Source organism: Rhinoderma darwinii, chromosome 5 (assembly GCF_050947455.1).
Source record: "Rhinoderma darwinii isolate aRhiDar2 chromosome 5, aRhiDar2.hap1, whole genome shotgun sequence".
Taxonomy (NCBI): Eukaryota; Metazoa; Chordata; class Amphibia; order Anura; family Rhinodermatidae; genus Rhinoderma; species Rhinoderma darwinii.
The window spans coordinates 39,509,761-39,534,928 of NC_134691.1; the positions used below are offsets into that span (position 1 = coordinate 39,509,761).

The 25,168-nt window shown below is 41.3% G+C and overlaps 1 protein-coding gene across 48 annotated transcripts in view; it reads right to left on the reverse strand.

Annotated features, from left to right (window-relative positions):
• RIMS2 (regulating synaptic membrane exocytosis 2) overlaps positions 1-25,168 on the reverse strand; it is a 583,792-nt gene that overhangs the window by 19,073 nt on the left and 539,551 nt on the right. Inside the window, exon 1 of one of the 48 annotated variants that reach the window (XM_075825886.1) lies at positions 7,238-7,804. The exons of the other annotated variants lie outside the window; for them this stretch is intronic. Within the exon in view, the coding sequence (XP_075682001.1) occupies positions 7,238-7,370 (133 nt within the window). The 5' untranslated portion in view covers positions 7,371-7,804. Of the gene's footprint in view, positions 1-7,237; positions 7,805-25,168 lie in introns of those variants that run through there. 48 annotated transcript variants of the gene reach the window in all.

Sequence of the window (25,168 nt, forward strand, 5' to 3'; positions counted from 1 at the left end):
CCCTTCTCTCTATCAGTGCAGGATAGAGAGAAGGGACAGCCGTTTCCGTAATAAAAGTAAAAGAAATTCATACTTACCCGGCCGTTGTCTTGGTGACACGTCCCTCTTTCCACATCCAGCCCGACCTCCCTGGATGAAGCGCAGTCCATGTGACCGCTGCAGCCAGTGATTGGCCTGTGATTGGCTGCAGCGGTCACATGGGCTGAAACGTCATCCCGGGAGGCCGGACTGAAGGAAGAAGCAGGGAGTTCTGGGTAAGTATGAACTTCTATTTTTTTTACAGGTTGCTGTATATTGTGATCGGAAGTCACTGTCCAGGGTGCTGAAAGAGTTACTGTCGATCGTTTAACTCTTGCAACACCCTGGACAGTGACTATCCTTTGACGTCGCCTAGCAACGCTCCCGTAATTACGGGTGCACACACGTAGTCACCCGTAATTACGGGTGCCCCATAGACTTCTATGGGCTGCCCGTGCCGTAATTACGGACTGAAATAGGACATGTTCTATATTTTTCAACGGCCCGGGCATCTTCCCGTAAGCATACGGCGAGGTACCCATGGCCAATAGAAGTCTATGGGCCCGTAATTACGGCCCGTGATTACGGGCGTTTTTACGTTCGTGTGCATGGCGCCTTAGGCTGGATTCCCACGTAGCCTTGACGCTGTGGAATTTATGCAATGGAATTCTGTGTGTAAATTTTGCAGCATTTACAGTAGCAGATATTCAAAACGGTGAAGAATTGATACACAAAATATAATAGAAAGTTGTTGAACTTTTCATTATACAAGGATTCACGTATAGATATGACATACGCAGTGTCAGAAGTTTTGATCTATAGAGGGCCATGGTGCGGAGACAATCACAGATCGCAAGTATGAAGTGGCAGAATACCCATCTGAGTGCTGCGCCACCATGACTGCCATTGGTTTTGTTCAGCTCTCCTGGAAGAGGCAGGGTTAGCGATATATGGCATGATAGAATTCGCTAAATACGTACACTGCTCTGTTCAGCTAGAACATACCGGAATAGCTCCATTAGTAGTTGTTGTGCTATTATATTCAGTGGTAGAACATTCTTACTTTATGTGAAACAGAACAATATACGTAGCTGAGTGCAATGATGGGGAATACAGAATAGGAGGTATAAGATACACAGTGACAGCGCGCAGGATTTGCTGCAGCACAAACATCGTCTGAATTCACCTTTAAACATAGTAAATTACATAATCACCGAACAAGAAGAACGTATATATGTGCCCCCCACCCTCTGTGATTCAGAAAATGTCTCAATTTATCTCAATGATGCTAACGGCTTAAAAATCACAATGGGGGGGGGGTGAGCTTGGCGAATGAAAGATCTAGTGTCTATAATAATATATCAATCTCTATAGTAAGGAAATTACTCCATGACCTTTCAGACTGAAATCGCTTCTATTACTTTTGCTCCATTACATGTTCTATTAGACAATAACATTTGGCAGAACAACGCTTTGCTCACGCTGGTATCATGGGTTTTGACTGGATCCCTGGTGGATATGATGGATCGTTTTCCCGATGGATCCTATTGACCCAAAATTATTTAGCCATATTGCCATTTTTAATGGCCGAATCACCTAGTCAGTGACAGCTTTGGTTGAAATCTGCCCCTTCCAGAACCTTCTATTGATGTCCCCCTCTACTTATGTGCCCAAATAATACAGTAAATGTACCATACAGTCCCTTAAAATTAGTGCCCAATCAAGAGAAGGGCCTGGATGTTTAAGAACCGGGGCCAGTGGTGCCGCCTTTAGTAATGACGAGTGAAGCGCCCTGTGCAATCGCACTGGTCACAAATCCCAAAGGCCGGTCCTGTACACAGCAGATCACGCTATTCTACCTGTAAAGAAGCAGCAGAAACTAAACCTAACACCAGTGTGAACAGAGCCTAACTGTTCCTCTACAGAACTATACGATATAGAAGGAAAAAGCAGATCTATGAATTATAGTTTACTAGTGATTAGGGGAAGTTTCACCGGATTTACTCATGTTTTAAACAAGGTCTTAACAAGTGACTATGGGCCCCCAAAGTAATACTTTGAATGGGGCCATGACGACCAAGAGCTGCAGGTGAGTTCAGGAAACGGCAGGCTTATTATTATTTTCTTTACGTCGTTCATTCTGGTTTTTTTCCTTCTCCTTAGCCTCTTAGGGCACTGCATTCCATTATCCATACTTCCCAACATGTGGATCCTAATATGCAGGATCCCACTACTGCTCTGCCCAGGAATGCCCCCAACCTATAACAAGCTTTAGGCAAATTTGCATATGCCCCACTCTTTTAAAGGTCCAGTTCACAGGATACTCCTGGGACTATTGGCTGGCATGCATTATCCACTGCCTCGATCCTCCTTCCACGTCACGATAGATTTCTTTCTCCATTTCTGCAACCCAGAATCCTTTCTATTTCCAGTAACACAGTGGTCACTCTCTGGCCCTTTAACGGTGGCCGGGCACCCTAAGCTGCCCAATAGTTACACCATTGGTTGTATACAACATTGTCTGCCATTCTGGTAGTGCAAAAAGTGGTATACTGTAGATCATCGGTCTCTTAGATGCCAAGCTACGGTATGTAGTTCCACAGAGCAGAGATGTACCACTGTATATGTTCTTTAGCATCCAATGTTTGGATCATCTCAGGAGCCACACACAAGGCGGCAGAGACCCGCTCATCACCCGATCCTCTACCTTCAAATTGCTACTGAATATGAATAGATTACTGAATAATTATAGTTATATTTAATATGTTATATGGTAAATAAATATCTCCGTTGAGTAACCGTACCAGGTTCAATAAGTCGCACTTCCATTATATAGACCTTCACCCTCTTTATTGCGTATGTTATATAAAAGTATTACCTCCATGCATAACCCACCATGCCCTGCGTGTGGCAGGTAAGAGAATGAAGGGATATGCACCATTATAGGACAAATACAAAGCCCACTGTATAAAATATATCCTATTTGTACATGCGCCATACAGTTTGCACCATTACGTCCAAAAGAGCTGCGCCTGCACTAAAGGTCCAGTTCAAGGTGATCATGAAGGATTGGTCAGCCGCAAGGAAAACTATTTATATTGAAAACTTGGGAGACTTGGAAAGTTAGTGAGCACTCCACACACACGAACATTACCTGCCATAAATCTCTGTAATGACAAAGGTTAGAGGGGATTAATAAAGGGTTGTGTAGGCCGGCACATTGATGGCATATTTCAAGTGTAAAGCCAGAAGTGGCGCCATCTATGGAAAAAATGTAACGTCAAAATAAGGCCCACCTAGCAACGTACGCCCTTCGTTCTCACGATCAGTGGTGATCCCAGCAGTAGGATCATAGGTTTTACTAGGAATACACCATCAATTTTTAACCCCAGACAATCCCTTTATTACGCCATCTAACTTTTCTCACAGATTTAAAAGATGAAGCCGAAACCCCTCCTGAACTCAGCTAATTCTCAAACTGAAGGGGCCAGTACGCTACTTAAAGCACCTGGACACCTTTAGAGTGTGAGACTTGAAATCTCAATTTCTGAACTACATATATATATAAATGGTTAATTAATATCAATGCAGAGCGATCAGAGAGATATTCGAGAATTGACCCGTGAGTCTGGGGCTGCAAATGACTCCTAACTTTTGGTTCTGCGTGTAGCACAGCAGTGACAGCTACCACACGAAGACTAGAACATAGTTCTTTTATGTAAAGTAATGAATGGGACCATAGATACTTGACTAGTAGAACCAAATCTCATGTCCTGAAGGCCATCCTTTGATTGATAAAAAGCTTATATTGTTTTCATGGTCACTGCACTGCGTCATAAGAAACCATACATTAACCCTATTATAAGGGGGACTCTTGATAAACACCACAAAATTGACAGAAATATGCTTTGTTAATGACAGCTGTAGCGTCACAATGTAAACCGGCATTGTCACATAGTAATGTATGTAGCAAACCAATATGGCACACACACAAGACATGATATCCGTATGGGAAATATACTGCAGTGTCCAGAGGGCTCATAGTCACGAAAGATATTCTACAGTATCTACAGAACTATTGCATGTAGTTTATTACCCTCATACAGAATATAGAGCAATCAGTATCTCTGTTTACATACTGTACACACGGTGTGGCGCATCCTTTGTGCGATGGAAATCACTGGTTCCCGACAGACCCTACAGACGCAGATCACAGCCATCTATCTATCTCATATCTATCTATCTATCTATCTCATATCTATCTATCTCATATCTATCTATCTATCTCATATGTATCTATCTCATATCTATCTATCTATCTATCTATCTATCTCATATCTATCTATCTCATATCTATCTATCTCATATCTATCTATCTATCTCATATCTATCTATCTCATATCTATCTATCTCATATCTATCTATCTCATATCTATCTATCTATCTATCTATCTATCTATCTATCTATCTATCTATCTATCTATCTATCTATCTATCTATCTATCTATCTATCTATCTATCTATCTATCTCATCTACTCTGCATCAGGTTTTCTATTTATAATAGAAACCAGGATGCAGCGCAGGATCCATTGTACAACAGGTACCACTGGTGCGCGATGGACCCTACAGACGCAGATGTGATCAGAGCCATATATCTATACATTTATCTATCAATGTTTTTATCCGTCACTTTGCCCCTTACACTAGGACATTGGTTTTCTAATTATGGACATGGTTTGGTTTATGTCTTCCCTGCAGAATCACCCATGTAGGTTGTTCTTTTGAGGACAAGTTATATGGGATGTGTCTTTTAGAAATCCTTGCATTATACCATCCACAGGGAGCAGACCGGATAATTGATCCTGCAGGCCATTTAAAGGGATCCATCAATAATATAATTTCCACTGGGGTTCTCGATGTTGTGGGTTCAAATAAAATGGGTTACCATTTCACAGTACAGTCAGTCAGTACAACCCATTTTATTTGGATATAAATGACGGAGCTTTTAACATTAGTTACCTGGCTGTACTGAGATTTAAAGCAAAGTTATATTGTAGCCTGTACCTGAGAGCCCCTCCAGTGATCTTCTGTCCGGTTACTACGAGATTTACCTACATTAATTGTAATCAACAGTAACCTGGTGGATGGAGATCACTTACCACTAGGTATTCACGGAAATTAGTTTTCTGCATTCTAATCTTTACCTCCATAATGTCATGTACCCGTGACTGTTGTAAGAGGGGAACCATTGCTCCCCGATACGAGATCAATGTGAAATTCTGAGTCAGGAGCAAAGTAAATATATGTAACGTAATGCAGCGAGGAGATGACGGTCAGCAGCCCCTGCCATGTTGTGTGTGCGGTCAATGTCAGACTGCGGACGGTCTCCAGTACGATGGCAGATCAGAATTGTATTATTTAGTTATCATATATATTATATAGAATTTGTTGTTAGTGTTATATTGTTTGAAAAAGAGATAAAAATTAAGTTCAAGAGGAAAATCTGCAGCATGACACCCTCAATACAGTAATGGGATGAAACATTATTACCGTCCCATGTACTACATGTAAGAATGATCCCTACTATGGATCATGTGTAATTCTATATTTTCTATACAGTGCTACATCACATCAGCTCAACAGACATCTCTAGAACTAGAATATTACACTATCCAATAAAATGCAATACTTGTGCAGCTTCTAAGTTACCAGCAGATAAAGAACAACCTACATACATGGGTGACTGCAGGGAAGACATGAACCAAACCGTGTCCATAATAACAAACCAACGTCCAAGTGTAAGAGGCAAAGTGACAGAAAAATGGATAAATATATAAATAGATAAGAGATATTAGATATGAAGATGGACAGATAGATAAATCTAGATTGACCCACCTTTTATTTTAATCAAGAAATAGATCTATCTCTCTCTCTCATATCTATCTATCTATCTATCTATCGCGTATCTATCTATCTATCTATCTATCGCGTATCTATCTATCTCGTATCTATCTATCGCGTATCTATCTATCGCGTATCTATCTATCGCGTATCTATCTATCTCGTATCTATCTATCTATCGCGTATCTATCTATCTATCTCGTATCTATCTATCTATCTATCTATCTCGTATCTATCTATCTATCTATCTATCTATCTATCTCGTATCTATCTATCTATCTATCTATCTATCTATCTATCTATCTCGTATCTATCTATCTATCTATCTCACTATCTATCTATCTATCTATCTATCTATCTATCTATCTATCTATCTATCTATCTATCTATCTATCTATCTCATATCTATCTATCTATCTATCTATCTATCTATCTATCTATCTATCTATCTATCTATCTATCTCATATCTCTCTCTCTATCTATCTATCTATCTATCTATCTATCTATCTAATCTCTGTGATAATGTATATGTTTTGCCCTGATTAGTCATTGTTATAAAACTTCCTTTCATATTTCCTCAGATATATCACCTTCTGGGAAAGCAGGTGACAACCAATATAACCCCAGTATAGAAAGTGGCCCAGCATTCCACAAAATCTATGTATGCAGTGATATGGGTGCAGGAGATGCACATTTGCCTTTTTATTTTTCTAGATGGAAATGCTCGTTACACCTGAGCCATCACCTACGCATTGCCCTCTCATATCACACCCATGACTTGTTTGTTTTGCTGACACTGGATTGTTACACTACAGATAATGATACATAAAACCCAACGCTGGCTACAAGTGTCAATGTGATGACTACTGTATGCCTGGAGGCTAGTGACGCTGCACACACAGCCATCGATCATCACATCGCTTTATGTCGGTAGCTTTGCAAAGGCACAGACTTGGCTTATCAGAATTGGAGCCATGGTGAATCTTTAACAGTTGTATATACAGGACTTGCCACCTAATCCCAGATATTCAGTTATGTAGTGATTTAGGCCCTGTTCACACTTGCGTCAGGATTTCAGTTTTTAAAGAAGCCATGACGCATCTGTTTTTTCTACATTGACTAACACATGAATATTGCAACTGGAGATAAAATATATTAGTGCATTGTCTATGTCTAGTGTATGAATATATGTATATATTGTGTGCCACCTACTTATTTTGTCAATTTACACCTTGCTGCCACCTGTATATCTAGAAATGACCACCTATGCCACCTGCAAATATTGCCCATTTCTCTAGCGCCCCTTGAGTGCTCACCTTCATCCTCCTCCAGCGAGTTCATACACGGGAAGTATCCAGCCAGCGCCTCGAAGGAAGCGGACAGACTGCTGCGGCTCTGGGAGCGCTGGATGCGGATGCCCGCTGCCCTTTCCCGTTGCTCTCTGCCCATCTTGGCCGATCCTCTGTACAAAATCCGCGGCGTCTTGGCGGATGAGTGAGCTGCACGTCCAATGAGAACCAATCCCCTCCTGTGCCTGCAACAGCCCGGTACCAATCCGTTGCGCTCCGTCCAGCATCCGCTGCGTTCTGGGCATCCACGATATTACAGATCCGCATGCACTGATGTTGCAGTATGGATGTGGCCGTACACTATAGAGAAGTAGGCAGCACCGTGGGGACACAGCAATCCCTGGATGAGGCTCCGGCGTCTTTGGTACGTTATGGATCCGCAAATCTGTTGTGGATCTCTAGGATCGTACACTGGATTACCTCGTGTACTGTCGCTGCTTCTCTATTGATGATCACTATGTATCTAGGAGGATCATACACGGATTTCCTTCCCACTATGATACACGTGTTTCTCTCGGCTGCAGTCAGTGCATCTGGCACAGAGCGCAGCTCCTGCCTCTTCTTCTCCCTGCTGGCACCAATGAGCGCACAGCACAGGAGATGTCAGCCAGCCTGCCCTCCACTCAATGAGCCCCCTCTCCTCTAATTGACTTGCTGTTGGTCTCTGGCAGCATGTCACTGTGCCTGCAAATAAGAGGATGAGTCCTTACCAGTTACCAGGAGCCCTGCGGACACTAAGACACTGGAGAAAGATGATGATGATGATGATGATGATGAGGCGGCTGCACACACAGCAGCAGGTACACAGCACTCTCAGGCTAATGCTTGCTTCATCCACTCCACAGGCTACAGTAAACAGCAGAGATATGCTCCATTTGGTTTTACAGGGTAAGGTTGCCAGATGTCAGCCAATTTATTAGCATCCTGTATAGCTGCAAGATGTTCTGCAGGTCTGTATCAATGATACATTATATAGACAAAAGTATTGGGACACACCTCTTAATCATTGAATTCAGGCGTTTCATTCCGTCCCATTGCCACAGGTGTATAAGATCCAACACCTCGCCATGCTGTCGCCTTTACAAACATTTGGTAAATAATGGGTCGTTGTAAAGAGATCACTGAATTCCAGCGTGGTCGTGTAATAGGACGTCACTGTTGTAACAAGTCAGTTCATGAAATTTCTTCCCTCCTAGATATTCCAAGATTTACTTTGAGTGGTTTTATTGTACAGTGGATGCGTTTAGGAACCACAGCAACTCAGCCACGAAGTGGAGACCACGTAAAGTTTCAGAGCGGGGTCACGAGTGCTGAGGCGCATAGTGCATAAAAGTCGCCAACGCTCTGCTGACTCAATAACTGCAGAGCTCCAAACCTCCTCTGGCATTACCATCCGCACATAAACTGTGCCGGGAGCTTCATGGCATGGATTTCCACGGCCGACTGCAAGACTTACATCACCCAGCAAAATGCAAAGCGTCGGATGGAGGGATGTATAACCGCCACCACTGGACTCTGGGGCAGCAGCATTGTGCCACCTGTAAAGTTTGGTGGAGGAGATATAATGCTATGGGGTTGTTTTTCAGGGGTTGGTTTAGGCCCCTTAGTTCCAGTAAAGAGAAATCTTAATGCTTCATCATACCAAGACATTTTGGACAATTGTAGCTTCCAAGGTTGTGGACACAGTTTGGGTTTCGGACCTTTTTTAATTCCAGCATGACTGCGCACCAGCGCACACAGCAAAGTCCATGGAGACATGGGTGGGGTGGGTGGGTGAGTTTGGTGCGGAAGAACTTGACCTCAACCCCATCAAATAACTTTGGGATGAAATAGAACAGATATTGTGAGCCAGGCCCCCTCCCCCAACATCAGTATCTGACCTCACAAATGCTCTTCTGGATGAAGACATTATACATGCTCTGCTCAATAAGCCTACTTTACCTACTATAGAACCCCTCTAATGTGCCAGTTTTAGGGGTGCTGGTATTAGACTTCTGCCAGTTTCATTTTTTTTCTATTTAGGCCCCATGCACACGAACGTGCTTTTGCGGCCGCAATTCCCCCGAAAATCCACGGGAGAATTGCGGCCCCATTCATTCCTATGGGGCCATGCACATGACCGTGGTTTCCACAGTCCGTGCATAGCCCAGGAGCCCGCACCGCCAAAAGAACGGACACGTCTTATTACGGCCGTGTTCTGCGGTCCAGGCTCATAGAAAATAATGGACGTGGCCTTGTGCACAGCCCGCGATTTGCAGGCAGCTCGCGGCTGACACTCGGCAGCCGGCCGACCCGAAAATCACGGCCGTTCACATGGCTACGGTCGTGTGCATGAGGCCTTAAACTCTGCAGCACTTTTTGTGACTAGATAAATCCCTTAAATGTGTCCCTAGAATACGACCGACACTAGTGAAGAAAACGAGATGATCTTAGTAACTTCCTTGAGGAAGAAGAGAACATGTTGTAGCCATACACTAAGCATCTGTTCATGTGCAGCATCCAATTCAACACAGCAAGGAAGTAACGCCAACCTGCCTGTCAACGATGCTCCTGACATTGTCATAGACACAGAATAATAGCAGGCTGGCATTAAAGATGGCTGCAGTACTTTATGTGGCCTAAGATAAGGAAGGATTCTTAAAATATGTGGCAGCAACAATATAATCTCGTTATGTAACCAAACGTAGCTATAGGCCCCCATTCACCTGACGGAGACCAAATGAGTGGCAACCCCAAAAAATTGACACGGCATGTCGGACTTATTTTCAGATAGTGGCCAATGGCCGGATTGTATGACTATACAGTAGCTTACATTGTAGGTATACGTCAGAGATCAGGGAGTACTCCCGACGAATAGTTCCGTCATATACCCCCCAGCTTGATGTGAACAGGGCCTTAAAGGTATATGTTCCAATTTTTTTATCTAATCATTACTAGGAAACTGCCAATATCAACAAAAGCCATTGCTCTATTATTTCCCATTGGTCAGATATTTTGGTGATATAGATTCTCACTACACCATCAACATTATCCATTCCATAGTACACAGCATCTCTCTCTCTCTGGAGGACCCAGCATGACTTTGCATTACATAGACAGCCCATTGATTTCAATATTAGCTGTCTAATACTTCATCCCCCCTGCGGTGGCGCTGCAGGAAAACGAAATAGTTGTTGACAGGTTTCTCCATAGAATAAAGCTGATTCTTGAGGGTCTCAGCATTGAGACGCCCTGTGCTGAACATATTGTCAGGTGACCCTTCCGACAAAAAGGGATTTCCCAAGCAGATAACCCGTTCAAAGAATAAGCACTTACTGTATACTGCTTATCGGCTTTCTATGGCATAAAACCTTCCTATGTAATTTTCAGGTATATTGTACATCGCAGCGTATACACCTGTAATGCTGCTGAAGACAATGGGGCTAATTTACCAACTTTTCTACACCAGTTTCCTGGAGGAGAAAACTCGCAAAAGGGCCCAAAAGTTTCAATTTGCGCTGCACCCCCTATTGGATAGTTAAATAAAGAAAGAAATAAAAAACTCACCTCATGGCGCCTTTTCTTCCCTCCGGGTCCTCTTATCACTCCAGTGCAGCTTATACAAGGTACTGACGGTGGGCAGCGTCAGGATGCTGTATGTGATGCATTACTGATGACGTTGAAGTGATGTGTCGCATAGAAGGCCTTGACGCTGCTCAACATCAGGACCTTGTAGGAGCGGCGCTGGAATGATGAGGGGAAAAACGGAGCGGAGTGGTGAAGTGAGTATGTGTGTTTTTATTTTATTGCAGATGAGGGGATAACGGATGGCGCATGGCCCAGCAAAAAATATAACCTCTTAATAAACGTGTCGCACTTTACTCCGACTTTTCTTACTATTAAGGGTATGTGCACACACAAACTAAAAAACGTTTGAAAATACGGAGCGGTTTTCAAGGGAAAACAGCTCCTGATTTTCAGACGTTTTTTTTTAAGCCACTCGCGTTTTTCGCAGCATTTTTTACGGCCGTTTTTGGAGCTGTTTTTCTGGAGTCTATGGAAAAAACGGCTCCAAAAACAGCTGAAGAAGTGACATGCACTTCAAAACAGCTGCGAAAAAAACGGCGCGTTGGAACAGAACGCAGTTTTTTCCATTGATATCAATGGGTAGATGTTTGGAGGCGTTCTGCTTCCGATTTTTCGGGCGTTTATGGCCCGAAAAACGGCCGAAAATAGGCCGTGTGAACATACCCTAAGACTGGAGGAAACGCCAGTCTTAATAAATTGCCCCCCATGACTTGGTGTATTACTTATACAGCTCCTGAGAAGCGCCCTCTAACGTCAACCATAGTATCAAGTAGTGTTCAGTATCTAATGATTGACAAAATTCGACAACACTGTATCCTCAATTGAAGTCAGCCGACCAAGAAAAACATGAGTCCGTGCCCTTTTGTCACTACATTATCATAATGCAGTGATAAAATGCAGCAATGCTTCTAGGGGGAGAATATCTCCATAATACAGAATCCGATGGGGCAGGCCACAGTTTTATATCTGTCAGATTTCCATAAATCCAACAGAAAAACCCTCTGTATGAAATGAGGGGCATATGGAGGTGAGGTAGGACCCCAAAGACTGCTATGGCTGCCGTATCATTTATTCTTTTTTAATTGGCAGTCATAAATCTCCCTCTTCTGTCAAGAGACAATCAATATGCTTGTCAGTGCACTTCACAGATTTTTGACTGGCATATCTGCTCAGGTGATATAGGGGTTAAGGGAAAATCATTGCATAAATAGGCAGACTTGTCATTCTGGAGTATAGGAAAGCTGTGTGGGAGCTGTAATAGACTATACTAGCTGTCATCCAGCTTTCCCAGAAACAGAGCGGATTAGAAATCACTGAACAGAATAACTGTGATTTAAAGAGGAGCTGTCATTTCTCCTGACATGTCTGTTTTTAGTAAATATGTATATTCTCCATGAAATAACAATTCTGGGGGGATCTTTTCTTAGAACTCTGCATTGTGCCGTTCCTCTGTTATTCTTCCTAGAAATTTCTGACAAAAAAAAAACAGTTTGTTACCAGTTGAGGGCGTGTCCCTACACAGTCTGACACTGTCCAATCAGTGCTGACAGAGTCAGACTGTGTAAGGACACGCCCCTTTGACAAGGAGAATGATAACACCCAGTTGTATTCATAGATTTATTCATAGATTTCCATGAGCAATAACAGAGGAATGGAACAATGTAGGATGCTAAGAAAAGATGCTCCAGAATTCTTATTTCATGGGGAATAAAAGTATTTACTAAAACAGTTATGTCAGGAGAGCTGATAGGTCCCCTTTAAAGGGGTTGTTGAGGATTAGAAAAACATGGCTGCTTTCTTCCAGAAATAGCGCCACACCTGTTGAAAGGTTGTGTGAGGTATTGCAGCTCAGTTTCATTGAAATGAATGGGACTGAACTACAATTTCAAACATATCTTATGGACAGGTGTGGCGCTGTGTTTGTAAGAAAGCAGCCATGTATTTCTAATCCTGGACAACCCCTAAACTCTAGAGATATTGAAACATAAAAGGGGTTTTCTGACAAAACATTGATGGCATAACGCTAGGATGTCACCCATGTCTGATCAGTGGGGTTCAACTGCACAATCTCAAAAACAAAGGGTCATGGCCCCTTCAACTATGCCAGTGCCACTACTGACCCGGGGAATTTTTCGAAAGCGGCTGCTGCAATTCTCTATCAAAAGTAGCAGGTTTCCAGCTATTCCTCAACCCCCTATTCAGACGTGGCATTTTATCAGAATACCCCTTTAAGAAGTGCACCATTATCGTTCTTGTTTGTCAATGAATGAAAAGGGCCTTATACAGATGTAGCCATCTGTATCTTGACCTTTAACACATTAAATACACCGTGTCAAGAAACTTTAACGTGCCTTTTTAAATGGCTTTTCATCGGCTTTTGTTGTGTGATATCACGCTGTGGCAAGTTATCAGAGTCCAGATAAACTTGGCTACATCTGTAGTTGTGCCATAAAATGACCAATAGGGTAAGTAGATGTTACAGGCGCTATTTTTTTTGGACGCTTGAAGCCATTAGGATGGGCTGCTGTATGGTATCATATACGCCATCATACAATATACTGCAATATTATGAGTTTGGTGCCGACTGTATCATTGCCGTCAATTGACAAATGTGCTTCATTTCGTTTTCTGTCCTGACATTCTTGACGGGGTATTTTTAGAAAACAACTCATTAGTCTGACATCTGGGAATGTGCAATGATGGGGTGATTCATGTTCAGCTGTAATTGAGAAAGGCTGGAATAACATATTTTTGTAATATATTAGTAAGATGTCTGAACCTAGAGAATAATGTATGTAATTTTAGAACATAATTCTGTATAATGACACGCTTTATATATATCCGAAATCCAAATTGTCTCCTGTATGAGTTATCAATGATAAATTCAGCTCTGCTGTAACTATGCATAATATAATAACAGGTAAGTTTTACCCAATGGTAGTCACAAGAGCACTGGACATCAACTTTGAAGGGGTTGTCCAGTTTAGAAAACCTTTTTCCATACACCTTATTGGGGGATTCTGAGCTAATGGAGGGGGGTCCCCTGTTCAGGATCCTCATTTCTTGCTACAGCGAGTACACAGAGTAGAGCGGGGCCGGTCACATGATGAAGAGTCGTGTTATCACGAAGGAAGACTGCAACTAGTTTTTCCGGTCACGCCCCCTCCCCCACGCAGTGTTGTATAAATCTATTAAAATCTCATAATCAGCGTGACGGGACCGGTATGTATATTAGTACATACTGCAGTGAGTACACTGCTAATACCTTTCGGTCCCCATATAACCCTTTCAATTTTGAGTTCAGAGTATAAACAGTATTCAGTAAGCTCTTGAGCTCCCTCTAGTGGTGGCTGTAGGCAGCCTCAAGTAGGATTTGGAGCTTTCAATCAGAAAAACTGAGCTCTGACCTCTATAAAGATATAACAAGAAATGAATCAGTACAAAAATTTGCACCTAAAACCGTTAAAGGATAAGGGGGGGGGGGGGGGTTAGCAGATCTTTCTGGTGTATCGCAGATGTATGAATCTGATCTAACAGTGAATAAAGCCAGTCAGAACCAGTTACAATTATAGGGCTTTACGGCATTTATTCTGTGACATAACATTATATCCCTAACTGTCTCCCTTATTGTATGGCAGAATAGAACATAATGATAATAATTACAACATGACATCTCCCTCTATGAGCAGGAATGTGAACTGCGCCTCAATGAGAGTGGCGCTAAGTGTAATAATGATATACTTACTATACAATGTTTCGTTTTCTGCAAAGAAGAATCTGATGTAATATAAACCCAAGCGTTTTATACTGTATCAAGATCATTTATAATAGTAACGACAAAGGACCAATGAAGTATTTCCGGACCTGGATACATTTATGTTTCTGCGATCATGACAGTAAAGTTTATGAAAACCAGTAAAATAATTGCTCTCAGCAACCAATTATATTCCTGCTGGCATGTTAATGGTGCGGAAAGTTATAGCAGTGACTCCATTGGTTACTGGTAGCAATGATTATGATCCCACAATCATCCAGCGCGCATCTGCAATGATTTCTTTTCTTCGACTGCCATTTCTGGATCTAGCTTGTATATCAGGCAATTCCCTTTCATATATCTGGTTCCAGTCTGCGCTGAATGATCTTAAAGAGGTTGCCCCAAGATCAACATTTATCATCTATCAACAAGATATTTATCACCTATCCACAGAAAATGTGTCACATATCCACAGGACATTTATCACCTATCCACAGAAAATGTGTCACCTATCCACAGGACATTTATCACCTATCCACAGGACATTTATCACCTATCCACAGAAAATGTGTCACCTATCCACAGGACATTTATCACCTATCCACAGGACATTTATCAGCTATCCACAGGACATTTATCAGCTATCCACAGGACATTTATCACCTATCCACAGGACATTTATCACCTATCCACAGGACATTTATCACCTATCCACAGGACATTTATCAGCTATCCACAGGACATTTATCACCTATCCACAGGACATTTATCACCTATCCACAGGACATTTATCAGCTATCCACAGGACATTTATCAGCTATCCACAGGACATTTATCACCTATCCACAGGACATTTATCAGCTATCCACAGGACATTTATCACCTATCCACAGGACATTTATCACCTATCCACAGGACATTTATCACCTATCCACAGGACATTTATCACCTATCCACAGAACATTTATCACCTATCCACAGGACATTTATCACCTATCCACAGGACATTTATCAGCTATCCACAGGACATTTATCACCTATCCACAGGACATTTATCACCTATCCACAGGACATTTATCAGCTATCCACAGGACATTTATCACCTATCAACAGGACATTTATCACCTATCCACAGGACATTTATCACCTATCCACAGGACATTTATCACCTATCCACAGAACATTTATCACCTATCCACAGGACATTTATCAGCTATCCACAGGACATTTATCACCTATCCACAGGAAAATGTATCACCTATCCACAGGACATTTATCACCTATCCACAGGACATTTATCACCTATCCACAGGACATTTATCACCTATCCACAGGAAAATGTATCACCTATCCACAGGACATTTATCACCTATCCACAGGACATTTATCACCTATCCACAGGACATTTATCACATATCCACAGGACATTTATCACCTATCCACAGAACATTTATCACCTATCCACAGAACATTTATCACCTATCCACAGGACATTTATCACATATCCACAGGAAAATGTATCACCTATCCACAGGACATTTATCACATATCCACAGGACATTTATCACCTATCCACAGGACATTTATCATCTATCCACAGGACATTTATCACCTATCCACAGGACATTTATCACCTATCCACAGGACATTTATCACCTATCCACAGGACATTTATCACCTATCCACAGGACATTTATCACCTATCCACAGAAAATGTATCACCTATCCACAGGACATTTATCACATATACACAGGACATTTATCACCTATCCACAGGACATTTATCACCTATCCACAGGAAAATGTATCACCTATCCACAGGACATTTATCACCTATCCACAGGACATTTATCACATATTCACAGGAAAATGTATCACCTATCCACAGGACATTTATCACATATCCACAGGACATTTATCACATATCCACAGGACATTTATCACATATCCACAGGACATTTATCACATATCCACAGGACATTTATCACCTATCCACAGGACATTTATCACCTATCCACAGGACATTTATCACATATCCACAGAACATTTATCACCTATCCACATAACATTTATCACCTATCCACAGGAAAATGTATCACCTATCCACAGGACATTTATCACCTATCCACAGGACATTTATCACCTATCCACAGGACATTTATCACATATCCACAGGGCATTTATCACCTATCCACAGGACATTTATCACCTATCCACAGGACATTTATCACATATCCACAGAACATTTATCACCTATCCACATAACATTTATCACCTATCCACAGGAAAATGTATCACCTATCCACAGGACATTTATCACCTATCCACAGGACATTTATCACATATCCACAGGACATTTATCACATATCCACAGGACATTTATCACCTATCCACAGGACATTTATCACCTATCCACAGGACATTTATCACATATCCACAGGGCATTTATCACCTATCCACAGGACATTTATCACATATCCACAGAACATTTATCACCTATCCACATAACATTTATCACCTATCCACATGACATTTATCACCTATCCACAGGACATTTATCAGCTATCCACAGAACATTTATCACCTATCCACAGGACATTTATCACCTATCCACAGGACATTTATCACCTATCCACAGGACATTTATCACCTATCCACAGGACATTTATCACCTATCCACAGAACATTTATCACCTATCCACAGGAAAATGTATCACCTATCCACAGGACATTTATCACGTATCCACAGGACATTTATCACCTATCCACAGGACATTTATCACCTATCCACAGAACATTTATCACCTATCCACAGGACATTTATCACCTATCCACAGGACATTTATCACCTATCCACAGGACATTTATCACATATCCACAGGACATTTATCACCTAACCACAGGACATTTATCACCTATCCACAGGACATTTATCACCTATCCACAGGACATTTATCACCTATCCACAGAAAATGTATCACCTATCCACAGGACATTTATCACATATGCACAGGACATTTATCACCTATCCACAGGACATTTATCACCTATGCACAGGACATTTATCACATATCCACAGGACATTTATCACCTATCCACAGGACATTTATCACCTATCCACAGGACATTTATCACCTATCCACAGGACATTTATCACCTATCCACAGGACATTTATCACCTATCCACAGAAAATGTATCACCTATCCACAGGACATTTATCACATATGCACAGGACATTTATCACCTATCCACAGGACATTTATCACCTATGCACAGGACATTTATCACATATCCACAGGACATTTATCACATATCCACAGGACATTTATCACCTATCCACATAACATTTATCACCTATCCACAGGACATTTATCACCTATCCACATGACATTTATCACCTATGCACAGGACATTTATCACCTATCCACAGGACATTTATCACCTATCCACAGGACATTTATCACCTAACCACAGGACATTTATCACCTATCCACAGGACATTTATCACCTATCCACAGGACATTTATCACCTATCCACAGAAAATGTATCACCTATCCACAGGACATTTATCACATATGCACAGGACATTTATCACCTATCCACAGGACATTTATCACCTATGCACAGGACATTTATCACATATCCACAGGACATTTATCACCTATCCACAGGACATTTATCACCTATCCACATAACATTTATCACCTATCCACAGGACATTTATCACCTATCCACATGACATTTATCACCTATGCACAGGACATTTATCACCTATCCACAGGACATTTATCACCTATCCACAGAAAATGTATCACCTATCCACAGGACATTTATCACATATCTACAGGACATTTATCACCTATCCACAGAACATTTATCACCTATCCACAGAAAATGTATCACCTATCCACAGGACATTTATCACATATCCACAGGACATTTATCAGCTATCCACAGGACATTTATCAGCTATCCACAGAACATTTATCACCTATCCACAGGACATTTATCACCTATCCACAGGACATTTATCACCTATCCACAGGACATTTATCACCTATCCACAGGACATTTATCACCTATCCACAGGACATTTATCACCTATCCACAGAAAATGTATCACCTATCCACAGGACATTTATCACATATGCACAGGACATTTATCACCTATCCACAGGACATTTATCACCTATGCACAGGACATTTATCACATATCCACAGGACATTTATCACATATCCACAGGACATTTATCACCTATCCACATAACATTTATCACCTATCCACAGGACATTTATCACCTATCCACATGACATTTATCACCTATGCACAGGACATTTATCACCTATCCACAGGACATTTATCACCTATCCACAGGACATTTATCACCTAACCACAGGACATTTATCACCTATCCACAGGACATTTATCACCTATCCACAGGACATTTATCACCTATCCACAGAAAATGTATCACCTATCCACAGGACATTTATCACATATGCACAGGACATTTATCACCTATCCACAGGACATTTATCACCTATGCACAGGACATTTATCACATATCCACAGGACATTTATCACATATCCACAGGACATTTATCACCTATCCACAGGACATTTATCACCTATCCACATAACATTTATCACCTATCCACAGGACATTTATCACCTATCCACATGACATTTATCACCTATGCACAGGACATTTATCACCTATCCACAGGACATTTATCACCTATCCACAGAAAATGTATCACCTATCCACAGGACATTTATCACATATCTACAGGACATTTATCACCTATCCACAGAACATTTATCACCTATCCACAGAAAATGTATCACCTATCCACAGGACATTTATCACATATCCACAGGACATTTATCAGCTATCCACAGGACATTTATCAGCTATCCACAGAACATTTATCACCTATCCACAGGACATTTATCACCTATCCACAGGACATTTATCACCTATCCACAGGACATTTATCACCTATCCACAGGACATTTATCACCTATCCACAGGACATTTATCACCTATCCACAGAAAATGTGTCACCTATCCACAGGACATTTATCACCTATCCACAGGACATTTATCACCTATCCACAGGACATTTATCACCTATCCACAGGACATTTATCACCTATCCACAGGACATTTATCACCTATCCACAGGACATTTATCACCTATCCACAGGACATTTATCACCTATCCACAGAAAATGTGTCACCTATCCACAGGACATTTATCACCTATCCACAGGACATTTATCACCTATCCACAGGACATTTATCACCTATCCACAGGACATTTATCACCTATCCACAGGACATTTATCACCTATCCACAGGACATTTATCACATATCCACAGGACAGGTTATAATTGTCTGATGGTTGGGGGTCCGACCTCTGGAACGTCACCATTTACTAGAACAGAGGACCCTGAGGAGGAGATTGAAGGGAGTGGAGGTTGAGCATGCACCCTGCCGCTTCATTTAATATCTATGGGATTGACAGAAACAGCTGATCCCTGTCAATCCCATAGGCTTTGGATGGAGCGGCACCACACATGAATGACTTCCGCTCCATTCAAAGTTCTGCTCACTGTGGCCGTGCATTGGGGAAGTACGGGCAGGGCTCGGGACCCCTGTTCTAGTGATCAGCGGGGCTCCCAGCCATCGGACATTTATCACCTATCCTGTGGATACAGTAGGTGGTAAATGTTGATCTTGGGACATTTGGAGTTGGCTTCCTCTTTGTGATTCTGCTCTTTAAATAAAGAATTGAAAAAAATGAATACCCCATAATTTAAATTAGTCTTTATAAATAAAAAAACATCATGAAATACAAAGAATAATGACGGCTTTGCATCCACTAATAACAATGTATCATATTCTGACACAAGAAAAGAAAAACAAAGCATTGTACGCTACAATAGAAATCAATGCACGTCTTTTGATCTCAATGAGTGCCAGCAGTCATACAGGGCCAGGTGCCTCGCTGTAATACAGGGGAGCCCTGATGAGAAGACCCTCCTCTATCAGTCTAATAGGGTTTTGTAGTATAATGTAAAAAAAAATAAAAATAATTATGGAAAAGTCTGCAACTTTCTAATATACTTTTGTATTTCAATTCCAAATCATTTTCAAGATCTCTGCTAGGTGTCAGTGAATAGAACTGTATATTGTTTACATTTACTAACTGAATACCCACCCTGACATAGTTTTGCTCACAAAAGGTAGGGTTTGTTACAATGTATCAGTCTAGGAAAACCACTAGTCCGCAAGCCCACTGCAGAGCTGTACAGAGCCATAGGCACCCTCTGTACTGCCTTATGGTGCTCCGTATGACGCCACATTACGCGGTTATGCTTTCCGATTAGCAATGCTTTCTCAAGGCAAGAGGGTCTTGAGAGGGAGTCAAGAGATGCTAAATGGCCTTTGGTCGGGTGCTCAATTATCCTCATATAGAACGAGTAGCTGTATATGTGTCCTTAATAAAAACGACTGAAGGAGGTGAGTGCCGCAAGTTCATTCTTCTACTAAAAGTTCTTCTAGGGGAGAACAGCTCCATAATATGAAATCTGATGGAGCATGCCACGATTTTACAGGCTTATAATAAAAGTCTATGGGTGGCATATTATGGCTCAGTTTTATGCAGCTATAATACGATCATCTGCATGCGGCCTTACACAGCAGCAGCCCAAATCTATCTTCTGTCCTTGCCTCCAGGCTCATAGTTTTTTTTTACCTACACTGATACATTGAACCAATCTGCAGTTTTGTGAACATTATTAGGTCAGAAAAGATTTTCAAAGAGTTTAGGTAAAGATTGTTCCCATTCACTGACTAGAAGCAGAGATCTTGAAAATAGTGAGAAAACACAAAGTATATTAGAAAGTTGTAGAAGTCTTATGCAATGATTAAAGGGGTTTGATGAGATTAGAAAAAAGGGGACTGATATATATTTTTTCTGAATAGCATCACTGTGCTTGGTATTCAAGTGAATGGGGCTGAGCTGCAATACCAGGCACAGCCAATGTACATGAGTGGTGCTATTTTTGGGGAAAAAAAACCTGCCTTTTTTCTACTCTCATACAACACTAGACTGGAATATGTACTAATAGAAAGAAACCAGGAAACTCCTTTAAGAACAGAAATATTTCCTATCGAGAAAGCGTATGAAAACTTTGCAGCTATAAACACATAATCACTGCACTTATGAAGCATGTATATAAAAGGAACAAAGATTAGTGTCATAATCTCAATCTTCCCATAATATTTCTATAGGAAGTGCAGTACAGCATGGGACTGAACCTCCGCAGAGTACAGCACAGTGAAATGTCAGAGCGGTTACATAGAATAATATAGAGGGAGTATTATATTATTAAGAATCGTTCTAATAGTTACGACACGGGTTATGGTACTCGACATCAGAATCAATGCTCTGCTGTACTTACTGTGCATGGCGGCATATAAAGGAAGACCGAGGGATGCGCCCAGATAAATCTTTATGTGCATCGTATAATAGAGATCTAAATAAAAGCTCTCCGAGAGAAGACATAAAGAAGCTGCTGCTATTAATTCGCTCCTTGAAGTGGCAGTCTGTAGAGGAGAGGACCATTGCGGCATAATAATAAATCACCGGCTTGGCATAATCAGGGCTCCACATCTATAGAAGGGAAATGATCTTGGCAGCTGCAAAACTAACGGAGTCCAATAATTTTTAACGTTGCTGCAATTTCGTAACGGGCAGAGAACATCTTACAATACAGAAGAATGAATCTCATGATCATATTGCAGACAAAATGTGATCCTGTCATACTGTACGTCCATATAAACGTCTAGTACAGGAAGATGATCCTCTCCTATGTGGTCAGGTCTCATACACAGTGACATATTACAGATAACGAATCTGTAATACAGCGCCCATACACTGCTATGTGCCCATATTGTTCCTCCGTATGCCTCCAATTATAGGGTATTTTTTCTCATTGATTGCATGTACAGAAAACCATCGACCAGTAGGGACTCCATGCGCCGTCATACAGAGACTTTGCCATGTGAATGAGCCCTTATAGGCATGTCTGTCCTATACCATCTATATATTTAATGAGAGAGTACCTGCCCCAAAGACTGGTACCCATTGGGGTAGTCCGGCATGCTGCGTTATGCTCCTATTAGAATATTGGATCCTAGTTTAGATTTGTGGGTGCTTACATATGTGCAATAACCTATTGTGAGCACCCTCCTGCCTAACTCCCATTTACCTCTACTGCAGTATTTCTAACCAATATCTAAAGCTGGCCATACACATTAGATGTATATCGGCCGAATTCGCTGATTTTGGCGGGACCGACCGATTATCTAATATGTATGTCGGCATCCTGCCTCTCCACCGGCACCGGCAGATTGGATATGAGCCGCTGCCAGAGGAGTTTGGCAGCGGCCGTCTCTCTATTGAAAACAAATGCACGTTCGTCCGAGCTGAGCGGGCAAACTCCTCTGGCAGCGGCTTATACCCAAACGGCCGGTGCTGGTGGAGAGACAGCATGACGCCATACATATTAGATTATCGGTCGATCCCGCCAAAATCACTAAAGTGTATGGCCAGTCTAAGTAGGTGCCTCCCCAAACCTATCCTAACCCAGGTACGAGCCATTGGGTGCTTTGATGCAAATATGCATGTGCTCACACTTCAATTGGCTGTTGACAAGGGGTTGTACAAAAAAAATAAAAGGAACTTCTCTTGTCTGCAGGCTTTGTCTAAAATTCACAGCCTATAGACAACAGCATTGCTGGTTTTTGAAAAATCTAAATCAAAACAAACCCCCTTTTGGACCACTTGTTAACGCCCCTTTAAGCAATGCATTTTCTAAAGACAGTCATAGGCCTGTAAAGCGACTGTTTTCATGACTTGCCCCAGAATATATATGGATTAGCAACTTTAAGCTACCCCTGTATTTTGGCACGTGTTGCTTTACTAAACAATGAGATATGGTAGTGTTATGAAGTCTTCCTTAAAGGCTATGTCCACTTTCATAATAATTCTGTCCCAATACATCTGACATGAAAAAGAAGTGAAGTAACTTTGCATATGAAAAATGTCCTACTATTTTGTGTCTAGAGTGCCTATACTGGCCTATGCATCTCCATGGTAACAGACTACAACGAAACCCTGTGTAGTCTGATCCTGCAGACATACTTCCTTCCATCTCTCCCCTACTCCATGCTAAGGTACATTTGGTTGATAAGCAAGAAGTAGGGGAAAGATGGAAAGGAGTGTGACAGAAGGGTCAGACTACACAGAGTTTCCATGTAGACACATAGGTCTGCATAGGAGCTATAAACACAAGACTATGGGAAATTTTAAATCCAGAGAATTTGCAAATTTGCTTAGTTCTTTTTTTTTAAATGCACTAAAACAAAAAAAAAAAAGTGCAAAAATGGACTTTGCCTTTAGAGGGATTGTCTGCTTTAGAAAATAAATGTTCAAATATTCTATTTTGACATTTTGAGTTAAAGAATTAGTTGAAGCAGAGATCAGCTACAAAGCGCATCCCTCTCTGGAGGACCCGACACATACAGCACATTGATTTCAATAAGCACCATGCAATACTTCATGTCCCCTGTGGTGGCACTACAGGGAAATTAAACACTTGCTGCCAGGTCCTTTTGCAGATTACAGCTGATAACAGGGGGGGGGGGGGGGGGTCTAATCAACAGGATAACGTATGATCAACTTATTTTTTAGGGACTCTTCTGACAAAAAAGGATTGTCCAAAGCAGACAACTACATATTGAGATAATACTGTATCAGTGCTCAATATGAGATCCTAAAATTAAAAAAACATAATAATTGAGCATGTGAGGGTCACTCATATATTTACATGAATAATCGTCCAAATGAAAATTGCTCCAACTGGTATGTCCATGTACATGTAACAGGGCGAAATGTGACATTGACACAATTTCATCGACAACTGTCTCCCCGCAATAGAGATCCTCAGCGAATCATCGACTTATTAATACAGAAGTATGTGGGACATCTGCCTATAATTATATATTAGTCTAATTAAAATGAATTTCCATGCCAACTAGCAGAGGATGCCAATCTTTCAAGAAGTGTTTGAAGTGTACCGTTCCTGAGTATATAGCAGTCATGCTGTGAATTAATGTGAAATTTGTTTTTTATGCATGTTGTAGCCTGTTGGCTAATAAAGTATACAACAGTCCAGTAAATAAATGCCACTCAATGCTCACATTTCCGTTTTTTCTGTTTTCCAAAAGCCGTTATATACCAGCTGTGCCCATAACCCAAGCCATAAATCTATATTAGCTTAATCAATTATTTTGTAGATTTATTAAAAGCACTGTAGACCCATTACCGACCTCTGGACGCAGACTTAATGACTTCATTACAGTGAACACTATCAATTCGCCAATTATACCACTGACTAATTAAACACACATGGCTATCGGATGATATATAAGCTGAATTGTCAAGAGGGATAGGAGAATTTACAATATGGCTGCCTGAACTAATCTTGTAGTGGATGT